This window comes from Anoplophora glabripennis, unplaced genomic scaffold (assembly GCF_000390285.2).
Source record: "Anoplophora glabripennis isolate ALB-LARVAE unplaced genomic scaffold, Agla_2.0 scaffold75, whole genome shotgun sequence".
Lineage (NCBI taxonomy): Eukaryota > Metazoa > Arthropoda > Insecta > Coleoptera > Cerambycidae > Anoplophora > Anoplophora glabripennis.
The window spans coordinates 1,477,806-1,492,713 of NW_019416255.1; the positions used below are offsets into that span (position 1 = coordinate 1,477,806).

The 14,908-nt window shown below is 33.9% G+C and overlaps 1 protein-coding gene across 2 annotated transcripts in view; it reads left to right on the forward strand.

Moving 5' to 3' along the window:
- LOC108903376 (multidrug resistance-associated protein 4) overlaps positions 1-10,273 on the forward strand; it is a 34,396-nt gene extending 24,123 nt beyond the window's left edge. For both annotated transcript variants that reach the window (XM_018705529.1, XM_018705530.2), the window contains exons 5-15: positions 378-600; positions 747-1,042; positions 4,091-4,433; positions 5,549-5,994; positions 6,058-6,207; positions 6,293-6,898; positions 8,025-8,175; positions 8,230-8,460; positions 8,518-8,816; positions 9,252-9,667; positions 9,834-10,273. In XM_018705529.1, coding sequence (XP_018561045.1) covers positions 378-600; positions 747-1,042; positions 4,091-4,433; positions 5,549-5,994; positions 6,058-6,207; positions 6,293-6,898; positions 8,025-8,175; positions 8,230-8,460; positions 8,518-8,816; positions 9,252-9,667; positions 9,834-10,107 — 3,435 coding nt within the window. In that variant the 3' untranslated portion in view covers positions 10,108-10,273. The remainder of the gene's footprint in view (positions 1-377; positions 601-746; positions 1,043-4,090; positions 4,434-5,548; positions 5,995-6,057; positions 6,208-6,292; positions 6,899-8,024; positions 8,176-8,229; positions 8,461-8,517; positions 8,817-9,251; positions 9,668-9,833) is intronic.
- The last annotated feature ends 4,635 nt before the right edge of the window (positions 10,274-14,908 follow it).

Consider the following 14,908-nt stretch of genomic DNA (forward strand, 5'->3'; position numbering starts at 1 on the left):
ATAGTAAATATTTTGGAAAACTTATTTTCATAATTTGATGAGATAAACAATGAAAAATATTATAAAAAAGAAAGTAATATTGCTGCTCAATGACATCACTTTCAGTACTTTCATTCAAGTCCTTAACTTTTAGGTAATATATCCACGTTTCACCTACAAGCTTGTCATAAAAGTTATACCGTATTTGAATTTCTGTATGTCAAACGTTAGAATAGGTATATAATTATAATCAGAACTGTACGGTACGGGAGGTATATTATTTTTGAAGTATTAAACCCATTAATTTTGTGTATAGTTTAAATTTTCTTCTACCAACGTTATTGATATAATTTACTAATGAGTTAAAATCGTATTATAGTGTCATTTTTTAATTTCAGGCATTGAGATTAAGTAAGACCGCCCTCGGAGACACCGCATCTGGAAAGATAGTAAATTTGATTTCAAACGATGTTAGTAGATTCGACCTTGTTTCCTTCCTTATACACCACATGTGGGTAGCCCCAACCTCAGCATTAATTGTGACGTATTTCCTGTATACCGAAGCTGGATATGCAGGAGTTTTGGGGATTATACCGGTCTTCCTCGTAGTTCCACTTCAAGGTGAAATAATAAGTTTTTAACATTCAATAACTAACAGCTCAAAATCTCCAGAGATTACATAGTACGAACATTTTGCCGCTATTCAGTTTGAAGTAACAGTTAAAGCTATAGCTTTGAAAACACCCAAATTTAATTTAATATTTCAGGTTACACTGGCAAACTGTCTGCTGTATACAGAAAACAAACAGCTATGAAAACAGATGAAAGAATAAGATTAATGGACGAAATAATTTCTGGAGTTCAAGTGATCAAAATGTACGCTTGGGAGAAACCATTCGAGAAAATAATAAAATTTGCAAGAAAGGCTGAACTTAAAGTTGTTATGAAGTCTTCTTACGTTAGAGCACTGTATATGACCTTCAATTTATTTACCACGAGAGTGGCCCTCTTCTGCACTTTGTTAACAATGGCATTAACTGACCAACAGATCACAGCCGCCAAAGTAAGTAGTATTTTTTATTCATTCATATCAATTGTTTATTGTATTTTTAATTTTATTGTATATTGTATGTATCAGTGCTTTTCCCTTTACCAAATCTGTTAGTCTGTACAGACTGTTTTATAAAGAATGGAAGGTTCCTAATGTCTAAGCAAGGCCATCGAGATAAACATGTAATGCATTTTTACCGCATTATTTCTATGTTCCATCAGGAAAACCACTTTTTACATATTCCATGGAATATGTTCCAGAAATTACACCATATTAAGCAATGAATATGATCGTATAATGCCCCAAATGTCTTCAAACATATAATTTCACGGACTAGGTTGTTAAAATAACTATACATATCTTGTGGTATGCAACAAACTACAAGATGCCTTTCAAAGTAAACAGGACTTCTCAAAATCAAGAACAAACAGTTTTTTGCAAAATGATTTATTTTATTCAGAATAGTTCCCTTCTAACTCAATAGTCTTTTGAATGGCTTCTACGTCCATAAAACGCTTTCCCTTAATCGGCAAATGCATTTTTTCGAAAAGGTTAATAGTTTCACTGTGTCAAATCAGGTGAATATGGGGAGCGATTGAGAGTTAAAATACGATTTTTAGTGTCGATTGATGAGATGGCGTATTATCATGCAACGAACACCAACTTCCGTCTACGCGGTATTCTGGACGAATATGATGCAGCAAACGCTTTAAAACGCCAAAATAGAATTATGCATTAACGGTTTGGCCCGATGGACAATTCACTTAGAATCGTAAAAGCAAATCAACATTGATTTCTCCAAACGAGATTTTTTGGGTTTTGGTTCATCTGGCGCCTTCCCCTCAGTACCTTGGCGCTGGGTTTCTGAATCATATCAAATCACGTTTCATCACTACTCACAATGTTGTAAAAGAAGTTGTTGTCCTTTTTGGCCTCCTTGATGATGTCTTCCGAATGTTGAATTTTGAGTAATTTTTCGTCGCCAGTCAACTTGTGCGGAACAAACCGTACACATACTTTTCGGTAGCCCAAATATTCGGCCAAAATGCGATAAATTGATATTTTTGCGATGCTCCGTTCCAATTCCATGAATTGCACAGTTTTGATGGAATCTGTGGTAATCAAGGACGGTTGGCCAACATCTTGATAAACAATAAACACCATAAACTTCGTTCATTAATTGAAATGTTTCGATAAAGTTTTACCAAGTTTAAAACAATACTTAATATTAGCTCTTTGTGATACAAACATGCTCTCACTTCTGACGCAATAACTCCGCTTCTATTCGTCCAAATGTCATGAAATTTTGACAGTACATCAGTGTAGGATCTACCTTTCCGACGCCAACAGATGGCCTCACTAGAATTAGCTATTTTTGAGTCCTGCTTACTTTGGAACTTGTGTGTTGATAAGACACGCCCAAACAAGTACGTCAGAACCACCGTTTACTATCCCAAATAGTTAAAAATAAGTACTATTAGCAATCGCAAAAAGAAACATTTATAGTAATCGCTCTTCACCTTCTAAATTTTCGTCTTTCAGTGGACATCGAATTAATTTCTATTTGAACCATCAAATAGTATCTCAATCTTAGTAATTTCGACAATGCATTAGTTCACTAATCAATTAGTACGACGTGGAAGCAGTTTTCTTCTTTTGTCAATGGGATCACTGAATTGGGAAAATAATTCTCACCAAATTTAATAGATTGTCGGCTATTTTATAATTTGAGATACTGACTTGCAGTAAGGTTTTTCTATTAACAACTACTAATTTTTCAAAAACTTTCTTACAAACAAAAAGTGATATACATGCATATATATAAACTCGTCCAAATTTGGACAAGACATAGCTAACACAATGCGAAACATCGCCTTACTGTGAATATTGTTGTCACCGCCGTTCTTGGTGGTGAAAATTCGAAATATTTGAAATTATTAAATTTTCGTGGCTGAAAACATACATAGGTATTAAGCTTCCGAAACCGAAAGAGCTGCACTAACCAAATTTGGATAGGACACAGCTAACACAATACGAAACATCGCCTTGCTGTGAAAAATGTTGACACCGCCGTTCTTGGTGGTTAAAATTTCGAAATATTTGGAATTAATCTAATTTCGTGGCTGAAAATTTACATAGCATTGAATTTTCTAAACCAAGAGAGCTGCACTAACCAAATTTGGACAGGACAAGGCTAACACAATGCGAAAAATAGCCTTACTTCGAAAAATGTTGTCACCGCCTTTCTTAGTAATGAAAATTCGAAATATTTGGAATTAATCAAATTTCGTGGCTGAAAACATAGGTGTTAAATTTTCGAAACCGAGAGAGTTTAGACAGGACACAGCTAACACAATTCGAAACATCGCCTTAATGTGAAAAATGCTGTCACCGCCGTTCTTGGTGGTGAAAATTCGAAATATTTGGAATTAACCAAATTTCGTGGCTGAAAACATATATGTGTTAAATTTTCGAAACCGAGAGGGTTGCACTAACCAAGTTTGGACAGAACACAGCTAACACAATTCGAAACATCGCCTTAATGTGAAAAATGTTGTCACCGCCGTTCTTGGTGGTGAAAATTCGAAATATTTGGAATTAATCAAATTTCGTGGTTGAAAACATATATAGGTGTTAAATTTTCGAAACCGAGAGAGTTGCACTAACCAAGTTTGGACAGGACACAGCTAACATAATTCGAAACATCGCCTTAATGTGAAAAATGTTGTCGCCGCCGTTCTTGATGGTGAAAATTCTAAATATTTGGAATTATTCAATTTTTGTGACTAAAAACATACATAATGGTAACTGGGTTTGATAAAAAGTAATAATACTCCCGAACAATTAAATTTTAAAAATAACCAGTAGAAAATCGATAATGGAAAAATGTTCAAAAATAGCCTACTCGTTTTCCTTTAGCCTTTTATACTTTCTTTTGTACAAAATAACAAAAACAGTAAATATATGAAAAAGATAATTGATTTAACAACTTCAGTTACATCCTTAATATGACATATCGACATATTATATTCACTCATTTTTTAAATTATGTTCTTTTAGGTATTTGTGTTCATGACTTACTTCAACATCCTATCTCAAACAATGTCTGCGATGTTCGTCAGAGGTATTTCCGAATTGGCAGAATTATTTGTAACTATTAAAAGATTAGAAGAATTTATGAAAAATGAAGAGTTTGTACCTGTCTCTTTCTCACAAAATAATAATTCCAGTTACATTATTGATAAAAATGCTATTAGTTTGAAACAACTCACGGTGAAATGGCACGAGTCTTCAACTGAATCCGTTCTAGCTAACATTAGTTTAAGCGTTCCCAAAGGCAGGTTGATAGGAATTATTGGACCTGTAGGAAGTGGCAAAAGTTCCCTTCTGCAAACTATTTTAGGTAAGTACTATTATCTCCACATCCCATCATTTCCAAAGGTAGAAGGATTGAAACAGTGCTTCTCAATTTGTGAAGCAGGGAGGCGTTAAAAAAGATGAAACAGTATTTACTACTTATTGAGATCAAAACAGTAAGAGAAAATTCTTATTATTACTGTTGATATACAGGATGTCCCACCGAGAACTGCGTCTATCGATATCTAGGAAAGTACTGCTCCGAAAAATTTGAAAATTTGCAACATGGCAATGTCCCAAGGGCGAACAAACTAAAATATCTAAAACTCTTCAGCACTTACGATTATACCAGAAGTCGACATCAATACCCTATATATTATTGCATTTTTGGATTCTACGTAAAATTTGAGGGTCACTTTATTAAATTCCTATACCTAGGAGTTATAAATTTTGAGATATTAATTTTTAAAAAAATTGACAGATGCGAGGGTCCTGCTCTTTGAAATTATCAAAATGTAACACCAAAAATAAGACACCTAGTATTAAATGTTTTAATTTGTTGATATACCATAATGTAGTGTTATCTATGCCCTTTACAGGTACCACCAATCCGCTTGATATTACGCTCCTGAAAAGAGTTACTAGCATCTCTGCGGACCCTCGCATCTGTCAAATTTTTTCTTTAAAAATTAATATCTCAAATTCTATAACTCCTAGGTATAGGGACTATTTAATAAAGTGGCCCTCAATTTTCACGTAGAATCCGAAAATGCAATAATATATAGGGTATCCCATTTAAAATAACGAAGTTGGTGTCGACTTCCGGTATAACCGGGACATTGCCATGTTGCTAAATTTTCAAATTTTTCGGAGCTGTACTTTCCTAGATATCGATCGACGCACTTCCTGGTGGGACACCCTGTATAGAAATGAAAAAAAAAAATCAAATTAATGGCTTTTTTGGATCTGTTCTGCAAGATCTCTTTGATGTGAAAAACATGAAAAGCAGAACATTGACCATAGAGTCCGGTCCAAAATTCTAATAATGATTTATTACAAAATTGCCTTTTTGTTTCGTGAATTGCCTTAAACTCTATACATAGTTCTCCTTCTTCAGTTAAGAGAACATTACTACATTCTCTATCGTTTTTTTTTTTTCAGGCGAACTAGAAGTAGTCACTGGAGACATAAAAATACATGGAACTATATCCTACGCATCACAAGAACCTTGGGTATTTGCGGCTACTGTCCGGCAAAACATTCTCTTTGGCGCGGGATATGATAAGAAGCGTTACCTCGACGTTATCCGTGCATGTGACTTAGAAAAGGATTTTAAACAATTCCCAGACGGTGATCTAACAATCGTCGGCGACAGAGGAGCTTCTTTAAGTGGTGGACAAAAAGCTAGGATAAATCTGGCCCGAGCTGTTTACCGAGATGCAGATATTTATTTATTAGATGATCCTCTATCCGCTGTGGACATCCACGTGTCGAAGCACTTATACGATGAATGCATTAATGGGTACTTAGTTAATAAAACTAGGATTCTGGTAACACACCAAGTACATTATTTAAAAGATGCTGACCACATTCTAATTCTTAATCACGTAAGTCTGAAAGCAATTAGTTATATGTTGTAGATATTTGAACACAAAGAACATTATTTACAGGGAAAGGTAGAAAATGAAGGTACATTCAGATATTTATCTGAAAGTGATAACTTGTATGCCAAATTACTTACTTCCGAACCTGAACTAACTAGTGAAGAAAAGCAGAAACAAATTGACACTGTGAAGATTTTAAGAAAAATGTCCATAAAAGTAAGCGCACTATACTATATAAATATTGATTTTAAAAAATAATGAAAGTAAATTCGTAATAAAATACAGTATCTTTTTTTTTTAGAGTAGAAACTCATCTCTGACCAGTGCTGCAAGCGAATTAAGCCTACCAGACAGCATACTCTTAGAAGAAAATGTGGAAGAGGAACCGGATGAAGAAATAAAGATCAAAGATATGCAAGAAGTATCATCTAAAGGCAAAGTTCATGGATCTCTTATCTGGAAATATTTTCTTGCTGGTGGAAATGTCTGTTTCGTGTCCATAGTTTTAGTATTATATGTCTTGGCACAGTTATTGGCGAGTACAGTGGACTATTTTGTTAGTTTCTGGGTTAACATTGAAGAGTTTAGAAATGTTTCTCTTCCCAAAAATGGAACAGACGAAATTACCATTGCACCATCTATTGTGTGGTCAACAGAAACTTGTGTTTACATTTATGGAGGATTGATAGTTGCTCTTTTTGTTACAGCCTTATTAAGATCTGTGCTCTTTTACAAACTAGCTATGATAAGTTCGCAAAATTTACATAATATGATGTTCCGCAGTGTAATTGGTACGACCATGAGATTTTTTGACACGAATCCCAGTGGTCGTATCCTAAACAGATTTTCTAAAGATATGGGTGCCGTAGATGAAGCTTTACCAAAAGCTATTCTCGATGCTGGACAGGTTAGCATACATGTTATACAAGCTATAACTTAACAAAAGAGTATAATCTAGAACCCAATTGGTGTCGATTTAACCAAGCTTGCTTAAACGAAAAATTTCGCAAAAATGTTACAGGGTGTTAAAGTCTCCTTTTTGTTTCTTGTTTTCTCATGAACTCAGAACCCAGTTAACCAATTTAATCAAAATTTGCTATTGCTTAGCTTCTCTTTATGAAGTGTGCAGTCATTATGTTCCTATTAGGTTAAATCATACAGGGCGTTCATTTTACTACAACAATTTATGAATATTCTTCTGTAACTTTTTTGTATGTTTAAATTGTTACACGCTACTTTCAGAAGTAGGAAGAGAATTTTATTCTACACAAAAATGTATACCATTAAAAGTCGAAATTATGCTCGATTATGAAGATATTACAGAAAATATTTATTAACACATACTTCATATTTTCTGGAAATAACTACGTATCCATAACAACGTGGCAATTTCGATAAGTCACTGTTAAGTCTGTATTTTGCATAAATGTGTTTCTAAAAATGCCTCGTCACAATGAATTTACGAATTATGAAATGAGAGACATGGTAGTGGTATATATGCAGGAACATTTTAGTGGACGAGCTGCTAAAGGAACATATGAAGAACTTTATCCGAATCGCAGACAGCCTTCTCATACATTGTTTGCTTCTTTATTAATCAGATTAAGAGAAACTGGAAACTTTCGGTCTGATTCACGAAATGGAAGGTACGTTCAAAGAAGCGTACAAGACGAAGAACAAATTCTAGAAGGAGTAGAAGAAAATCCCGAAATTAGTTTTCGTCGTTTGTCAGCAGTAACATGAGTTGGCCGCAAAACTGTTTCAATTATACTCCACACGCAGCAGTTACAATGTTATGGAACATAATCACTAAGCAATAGCAAATTTTGCTCAAATCTGTTAACTGGGTTCTGAGTTAAGGAGAAAACAAGAAACAAAAAAGAAACTTTAACACCCTGTAACTTTTTTTGCGAAATTTTTCGTTTAAGCAAGTTTTGTTAAATCGACACCATTTGGGTTCTAGATTATACCCTTCAAGTATATAACATTCGTTAGGTAACAAAGTCGTTTCAATTACTCGTTACTTTTTTTAGATCCTGCTGTTAATGGCTGGTTCTCTAATTTTAGTTGCTGTTGTGAATCCACAATTTTTAATATTAGTGGGAATCACTGGTATATTCTTTTTATTGTTAAGGCACGTTTTCTTGAGATGCTCAAAAAATATTAAACGATTAGAAGGAATTAGTAAGTCTGTGACGTATCTAACTTTACAGAGTTTATTAATAGGTTTCTTTATAGTGAGAAGCCCCGTCTTTACACATTTAAACGCAACTCTACAAGGATTAACTACAATAAGGGCATTTGGAGCACAGGCTATTTTGAAAGACGAATTCGATAAACACCAAGATTGTCATACAAGTGCTTGGTTCATGTTTATTGCGGCAAGTTCGGCGTTTGGATTTTGGTTAGACATACTGTGTTTCATCTTCGTTGGAATCGTTACATTTAGCTTCCTTACGTTTAGCGAAAGTATGTACATTATATCATCACGAATTATTCTCCTTCAATGATATTTTCTTTTATTAGACTTAGGTCTGCATGGAGGAGAGGTTGGCCTAGCGATTACACAAGCGGCAGCCCTAACTTATTTAGTGCAGTGGGGCATGCGTCAGTCAGCAGAGGTGTCCAATCAACTGATGTCCGTCGAAAGAGTTTTAGATTACAAACACCTACCTCAAGAGAAGCAACCAGATACACCGAAAAATCCGCCAAAAGCTTGGCCCGACAAAGGTCAAATCGTTTTTAATCACATGGAACTGAAATATGTCGAAACTGGTCCACTGGTTTTAAAGAACCTAAATTTTATAATTAAACCAAATGAAAAGGTACCCGCTGATCCAAAATATTAAACAGGTCAACAAGGGTCAAGAAGCAGACACACTAATATGCATTCCCGAAGGATTTTGGTGCGCGGTAGTTTTTTGAAAAAGAATAGATAACATTACTACATAACCTCAAATATGACGAAAAACAGTGTTCTTTTGCACTTTTAGGTTAGGATATCTCAAAAACCTGACGTGATAGAGCAATTCTGCTGCCAGATTCGGATTCAGCGCACCTAAATCATTCGGAAATATATATATTCAAATTTCTGCTTCCAAAAAAAAGTTAAATTTTGTTGGTCTGTGCATTAATTAATTTTCAACTAAAAACACGTAAAAGACGATGTTTTAGAGAATAAACAACACTTCAAATTAAATTTAAAAAATTATCCAGACACACGTGCCAAAACTGATAATTATATTGCTGTTATGTTTTAGATTGGAATTGTGGGCAGAACTGGTGCTGGAAAATCATCCCTAATTTCAGCTTTATTTAGGCTGGCGGTAGTAGAAGGAGAAATAAACATCGATGAAGTCGACAACAAAGATCTCATTCTGAAAGATCTCAGATCAAAAATATCTATAATTCCTCAAGATCCTGTGTTATTCTCGGGAACTTTAAGATATAATTTAGATCCGTTTGAAGAATACTCTGACGATGTACTGTATAGAGCGATAAACGATGTAGAATTGAAGGATCCGTCCAATATAATCAACAGATTAGAGAATAGAGTGATGGACAGAGGAGCCAACTACAGCGTTGGTCAGAGACAACTGATTTGTTTAGCCAGAGCTATAATAAGAAATAATAAGATACTTATGTTGGATGAAGCTACTGCAAACGTAGACCCACAGTAAGTTACTCTAACTTTGCATGTCAACTAAAAAAAAGACATTTTTTATTTAAACGTGTTTATTTGTTTTAATTATGTTAAGGTGTATTTTGTTATATGACTGAATTCCTGAAGCGTCTGAAAAAAGTTGCGGTGTTATTTTTTCAAATTAAACTTTACTTTCTAGAACTGATGCCTTGATCCAGAAAACCATCCGCAAGAAGTTTGCAAATTGCACAGTATTAACAGTAGCCCATCGCTTAAATACGATCATGGACTCGGATAAAGTATTAGTGATGGACTCCGGTACAATGGTTGAATTTGATCATCCGTATGTTCTCCTACAAAAACAAAATAGTGTATTTTATAAAATGGTAGCAGAATCTGGAAAATCACTGGCTGAACAACTTAAAAGAATTGCTAGGGAAAGTTATCAGAAGCAGCACGTTCTTCCAGAATAGAGGTGTGAGTTGTTCCCAGGTTCATATTGAAAGATAGTTTAAATAAGTACTTAATGTTCCAGTGATGTGATATTAGGATACCTGCAATTTTAAGGCAGTTTTAATTTAAATTGTACATTATTATATATTTTTAATAAACAAATACAGGTACATATATTTTTTACAGATCTACTTAATGTACTGTTATTTTCTAAATAAAAATATATAATTTGTGATAGAATTTAACCTGTTGTTTCTTTAACGTCACCTTATACATATATAAGTTATCACAAGCAGCACGTTGTTCCAGAATAGAGGTGTGAGTTGTTCCCAGGTTTATATTGAAAGATAGTTTAAATACTTAATGTTCCAGTGATGTGCAGGGCCGCCGGCAGGGGGGGTTAAGGGGGGTCCGTCGACCCCCCCTGGATTTAAAAAAAACGACTTAAAATCAAACAATTTTCGTCTAATTTCTTAAATTTTACAATACCGCCTAGGAATTTAAGATTTCACGTTAACTTAAAACGTTAAAATGAAGCAATGTAATTTGATTGTAATGTAAAAACGCGTTGTGCGAAAACTCCCACAAAGGCAATATCTGCGGGCGTTAAGAAGCGGCCAGCGCCAGTTTCCTAGCCTGCGTTTGCTTTGACTTTGAATTTTTGTGTATTATTATTATTTAGAAATTAAAGTTATGTTGTTTTTTTTTGTTGTTTTTATTTCAATTCTAGACTAGTAAATTTACTTAAACTTTTTGACCCCCCCTACATTTTTTTCTGGTGGCGGCCCTGGTGATGTGATATTAGGATACCTGCAATTATTTTTCGCATCTCCGTTCTTCTATGATTCATGTTGGTAGGTCTCACTTATACATGACGCGCGCACAGGTTTAAAGGAAAAAAGTGTTTCGTAACAGTCCGTTACTACTTATTGATAGCCAGCCAGTTCATTTATTTGTGCCGCACGTGCAGGTCCTATTTGTTTTGTGTATCATTGTGCCTTGTGTAGTGCATTTATCCAAAGAAAAGAATTTCCATGAATCCAAGATAAATCACACGTAAGGGAAATATTATATTAATTATCCATTTCAGAAGATGAGAAGGTATTTCATTAAAAATTTTTTTGTTAGCCGCCCTCGACTTGATAATACTAGCTCGTATACTATGGTACACGCAGAGCAGAGTTTTTAGACTAATTGAAATGCAAATTCCACCTTAAGTGGATAGTCTAGCTGGTCATATTGTAGTTGTTTTTAATTATTTTGAACGCGAACATTTGTTTGCAGAATATACGGTCGTTTTAACCGTCTTAGTAGGGCGTAGCCTCTTTGTTTTTTTGCCCGTATTCCATGCGGCATGTAGAGAGTGGTTTTCACTCCGCTTAAAAGGAATGTCTAGCTAGCTATATCGTAGTTGTTTTAAATACCTTGCCCGCAAGCTTTTTGTTTGCCAAATATTTGGGGCAGTGCGGTCGTTTTGACCGTCTTAACAGGGCGTAGCCGCTTGGTTTTTTGCCCGCATTCCATATGACATGTAGAGAGTGGTTTTCACTCCGCTTAAATGGAAAGTCTAGCTAGCCATATTGTAGTTGTTTTAACTACCTTGCCCAATATTTGGGGCAGTACGGTCGTTTTGACCGTTTTAATAGAGCGTAGCCGCTTGGTTTTTTGCCCGCATTCCATGTGACATGTCGAAAGTGGTTTTCACTCCCTTGAATGGAAAGTTATACTAGGTTATATCGTAGTTGTTTTAACTAGTTTGCCCGCAAATTTTTTGTTTGCCAAATATTTGGGGCATATATACGGGCGTTTTGGCTGTCTTAAAAGGGCTTAGCCGTTTTGGTGTTTTGACCACGGACAATTTGTTTGCAGAATATTTTGGGGCACTATGCGATTGCTTTAATTCGACTAAATAAGGTCTAGTCGTATTGACTTTTTGTCTGCATTTCATGAAACATGTAAAGTGTGGGTTTCACTCTTTTTACATTCAGTCTATCTATCTCTAAGCATTTAGTAGTTATTTTAACCATGTCACCCATAACTTGTTTTAGACATTTTGGCGTAATTCTTCTGCTATTTTTACCCTCTGCATACCATGGTATACACGCAAAGTGAATTTTTTCGTTCTAAAGTGTTCCTATTATAATTTTGCCTTGCTTACATAGCAAAATTTAAATAATCTGCTTAAAGCTACATTTTTTCAGAAGCAGTGATTCTACTGTGTTCCTAAAAAATAATTGTACTTATGTACAAATATAATGCAATTTTATTTTTGAGATAGATCCGAGTTATGTTAACTCCTTCCTTACTCTTGCGGGGTCTTACTCAAAATAGTGAGTTAGTATATACTAATACTCACCACTCCCTTTTAATTCGAACAAAAATTAGAAATTTACAACTTTTTACAGACGAGAGTGAATTAGGTGCTCAACAAATTAATGTCGTATTTAGTACGAGTTCCTGGAGATAGTTACGTCATATTAAACAGTGTAAAAGGCGAGTAATAAAATTAAGAAAGTATACTAAAAAACAAAGGGGGAGGGGCGGAAATTGTGAGCAGTATGGATAAGAAGAGCGATGTGAAGAAGAGTTTACTGGTAAAAGGAACAATTGACCTATTTTCACTCAATTTCACTCAATAATGTATTAATTTCTGTCCACTCGATTGAGTGAAATTTTCCTCTATTAGTGTGAGTAAATACAACTAAAATTTTATGAGTAAAACTATCGGTTCAAATATTATCAAAAATGTGTAGAGTTGTCAAGGTGCCCAGTATTGACTGAAGATGTGCTCAATAATGTCACCCAATGGATTTCATTCAGATCGATTTATTTACAGTGTATATCTAGGTATATGCCTGTACATATAAATATATAATTTACCAAGTATGAAATTTTGTTGATTGTGGCCAAACAAATCAAAAAGTTTGCATCTATTAAGATGAACTACATGCCATTTGAAGGTATAATACACAAATTATATTAGTACAAGCAATATCGAAATAATCCTATCTAAAAACTACATCAACGACAGACTAAATCAAAAGGATGATTAGGAAGTTTAAAATATAAGTTCAGACATTTAGTTGCTTCCTTTGGCTGAAAATTAATGTCTTAATTTAATTTGTCATGGACATATTAAACCAATTAGTAAAATGAATATAGCAAATTAGTAAAATGAATACTTACTTGGAGAGGTATTCAATTATTGGCCATATACCAATGCCATTCAGAGACAAAGTTGTAAAAAACGGCTTTCTTTAAGAATGTTTATTCAACATACTGTAACTTTATAGTTACGTTCTTTGGGCTATGAATCAAAGAAAAATTTGGCTTTCACATATCAAAGCAACAATTAATATCACACTTATATAACAAGTATACATGAAATATCACGAAATAGATAACTACAATTATATGTGTCTTATATCTATTATATCAGTGGACTATACATTGACTTGAATTTGAATTAGTTACTGATGTTTCTGAAACAAAATATCAAGACGAAATTCAAAACGTTTCAAATAGCTATAGTTCTTTTATTTCCCAATGGTACTCTATCTAAATTAGCTTAAAATTGTAAACCTATTGCTTCCTTTTTTCTGTAATAATATTTATATAGAAAGGGTTCAATATTGCACCCTCTTTATGTCATGAGTACCTGCATGCGCAGTCACCATCATTAAGGAAAAAGCGGTGCTGCAATCTGCTTTCCTCAGGTCTTATGACGCATTGGACATGCTGTTAGTAGCAAAGTTTAGTAGGGCTAGGGTTAGTACATACTAATGGCTATAATCTTTCTGATGTCCTGAGGTGATAAAAATTCTATCCCCAGGAATTTGTGATTTATCACCATTAAGCATCCATAGTATCAAAGAATGTATATATAATCCTCGTGTCTGTATAATCTGTACTTTACGCCAGTCCTCAGTCAAAACCTAAAAAGCTGCAAGTACCTCCACATTACCAAATTGGTAAAGGAACGATAATTTCTAATGTTCCATAAAAAAAAAAAAAGAATGTATACACATGTAAATATATTTATTTTTCTTTATGAATTACTTTGGTTTACTTCTCCCATTTGGAGACCACAATAAAACATCGATATCACCAAAATTTTTGGTCGATATAGAAATAAAAAAAAAGGACATTATGCTTGCTACCAAATATATGTAAATATAGGATTGGTGTACTTACATAAAAGAATTTAAAACATTATTATACTTTGTTTGAAAAGCAACACTCTTATTCCGCCCTTAATAATTACTAAAAGTATCCTATAAATTAAGGTTATTGCGAAAACCTACAGCAAGTATTCCGTGACTTGAAATCCTAACCTAGTTCTACTTCTTTTGTGAAAAATATAATTTTTGAAAATGCTACTATTTGTAAAAAAATATAAAACCCAAACTCGTTTCACTTCTTACTTTTGCGTAAGCAGATGGAGTATAAACAGTTTGTAAAATACAAAAGATTCAAATCAAAATGATAACTGAATGAGAAATTTCAGAAATATCTTTTGTCGAATTCTATAGTAAAAAACAGTATTTCTCTAATATTTTCTTTATTATAAAATGAACCGGAATTGTGCATTATTACAACATTGTTCTTCGAAACGAAAATGTTGACCTAGGCATAACAAAATATATGTGTACATATGTATGTACGTGTATACCTGTATATATGATATATAGTATAGCCTATATGATATACATATAGAATGTGGTATATGGTGTATGATATATAATATGTAATATATAATGTATGATACATAATAAGTAATATATGGTCAATAATAAAGGAAAACTGAAAAAAAAAGGTTTG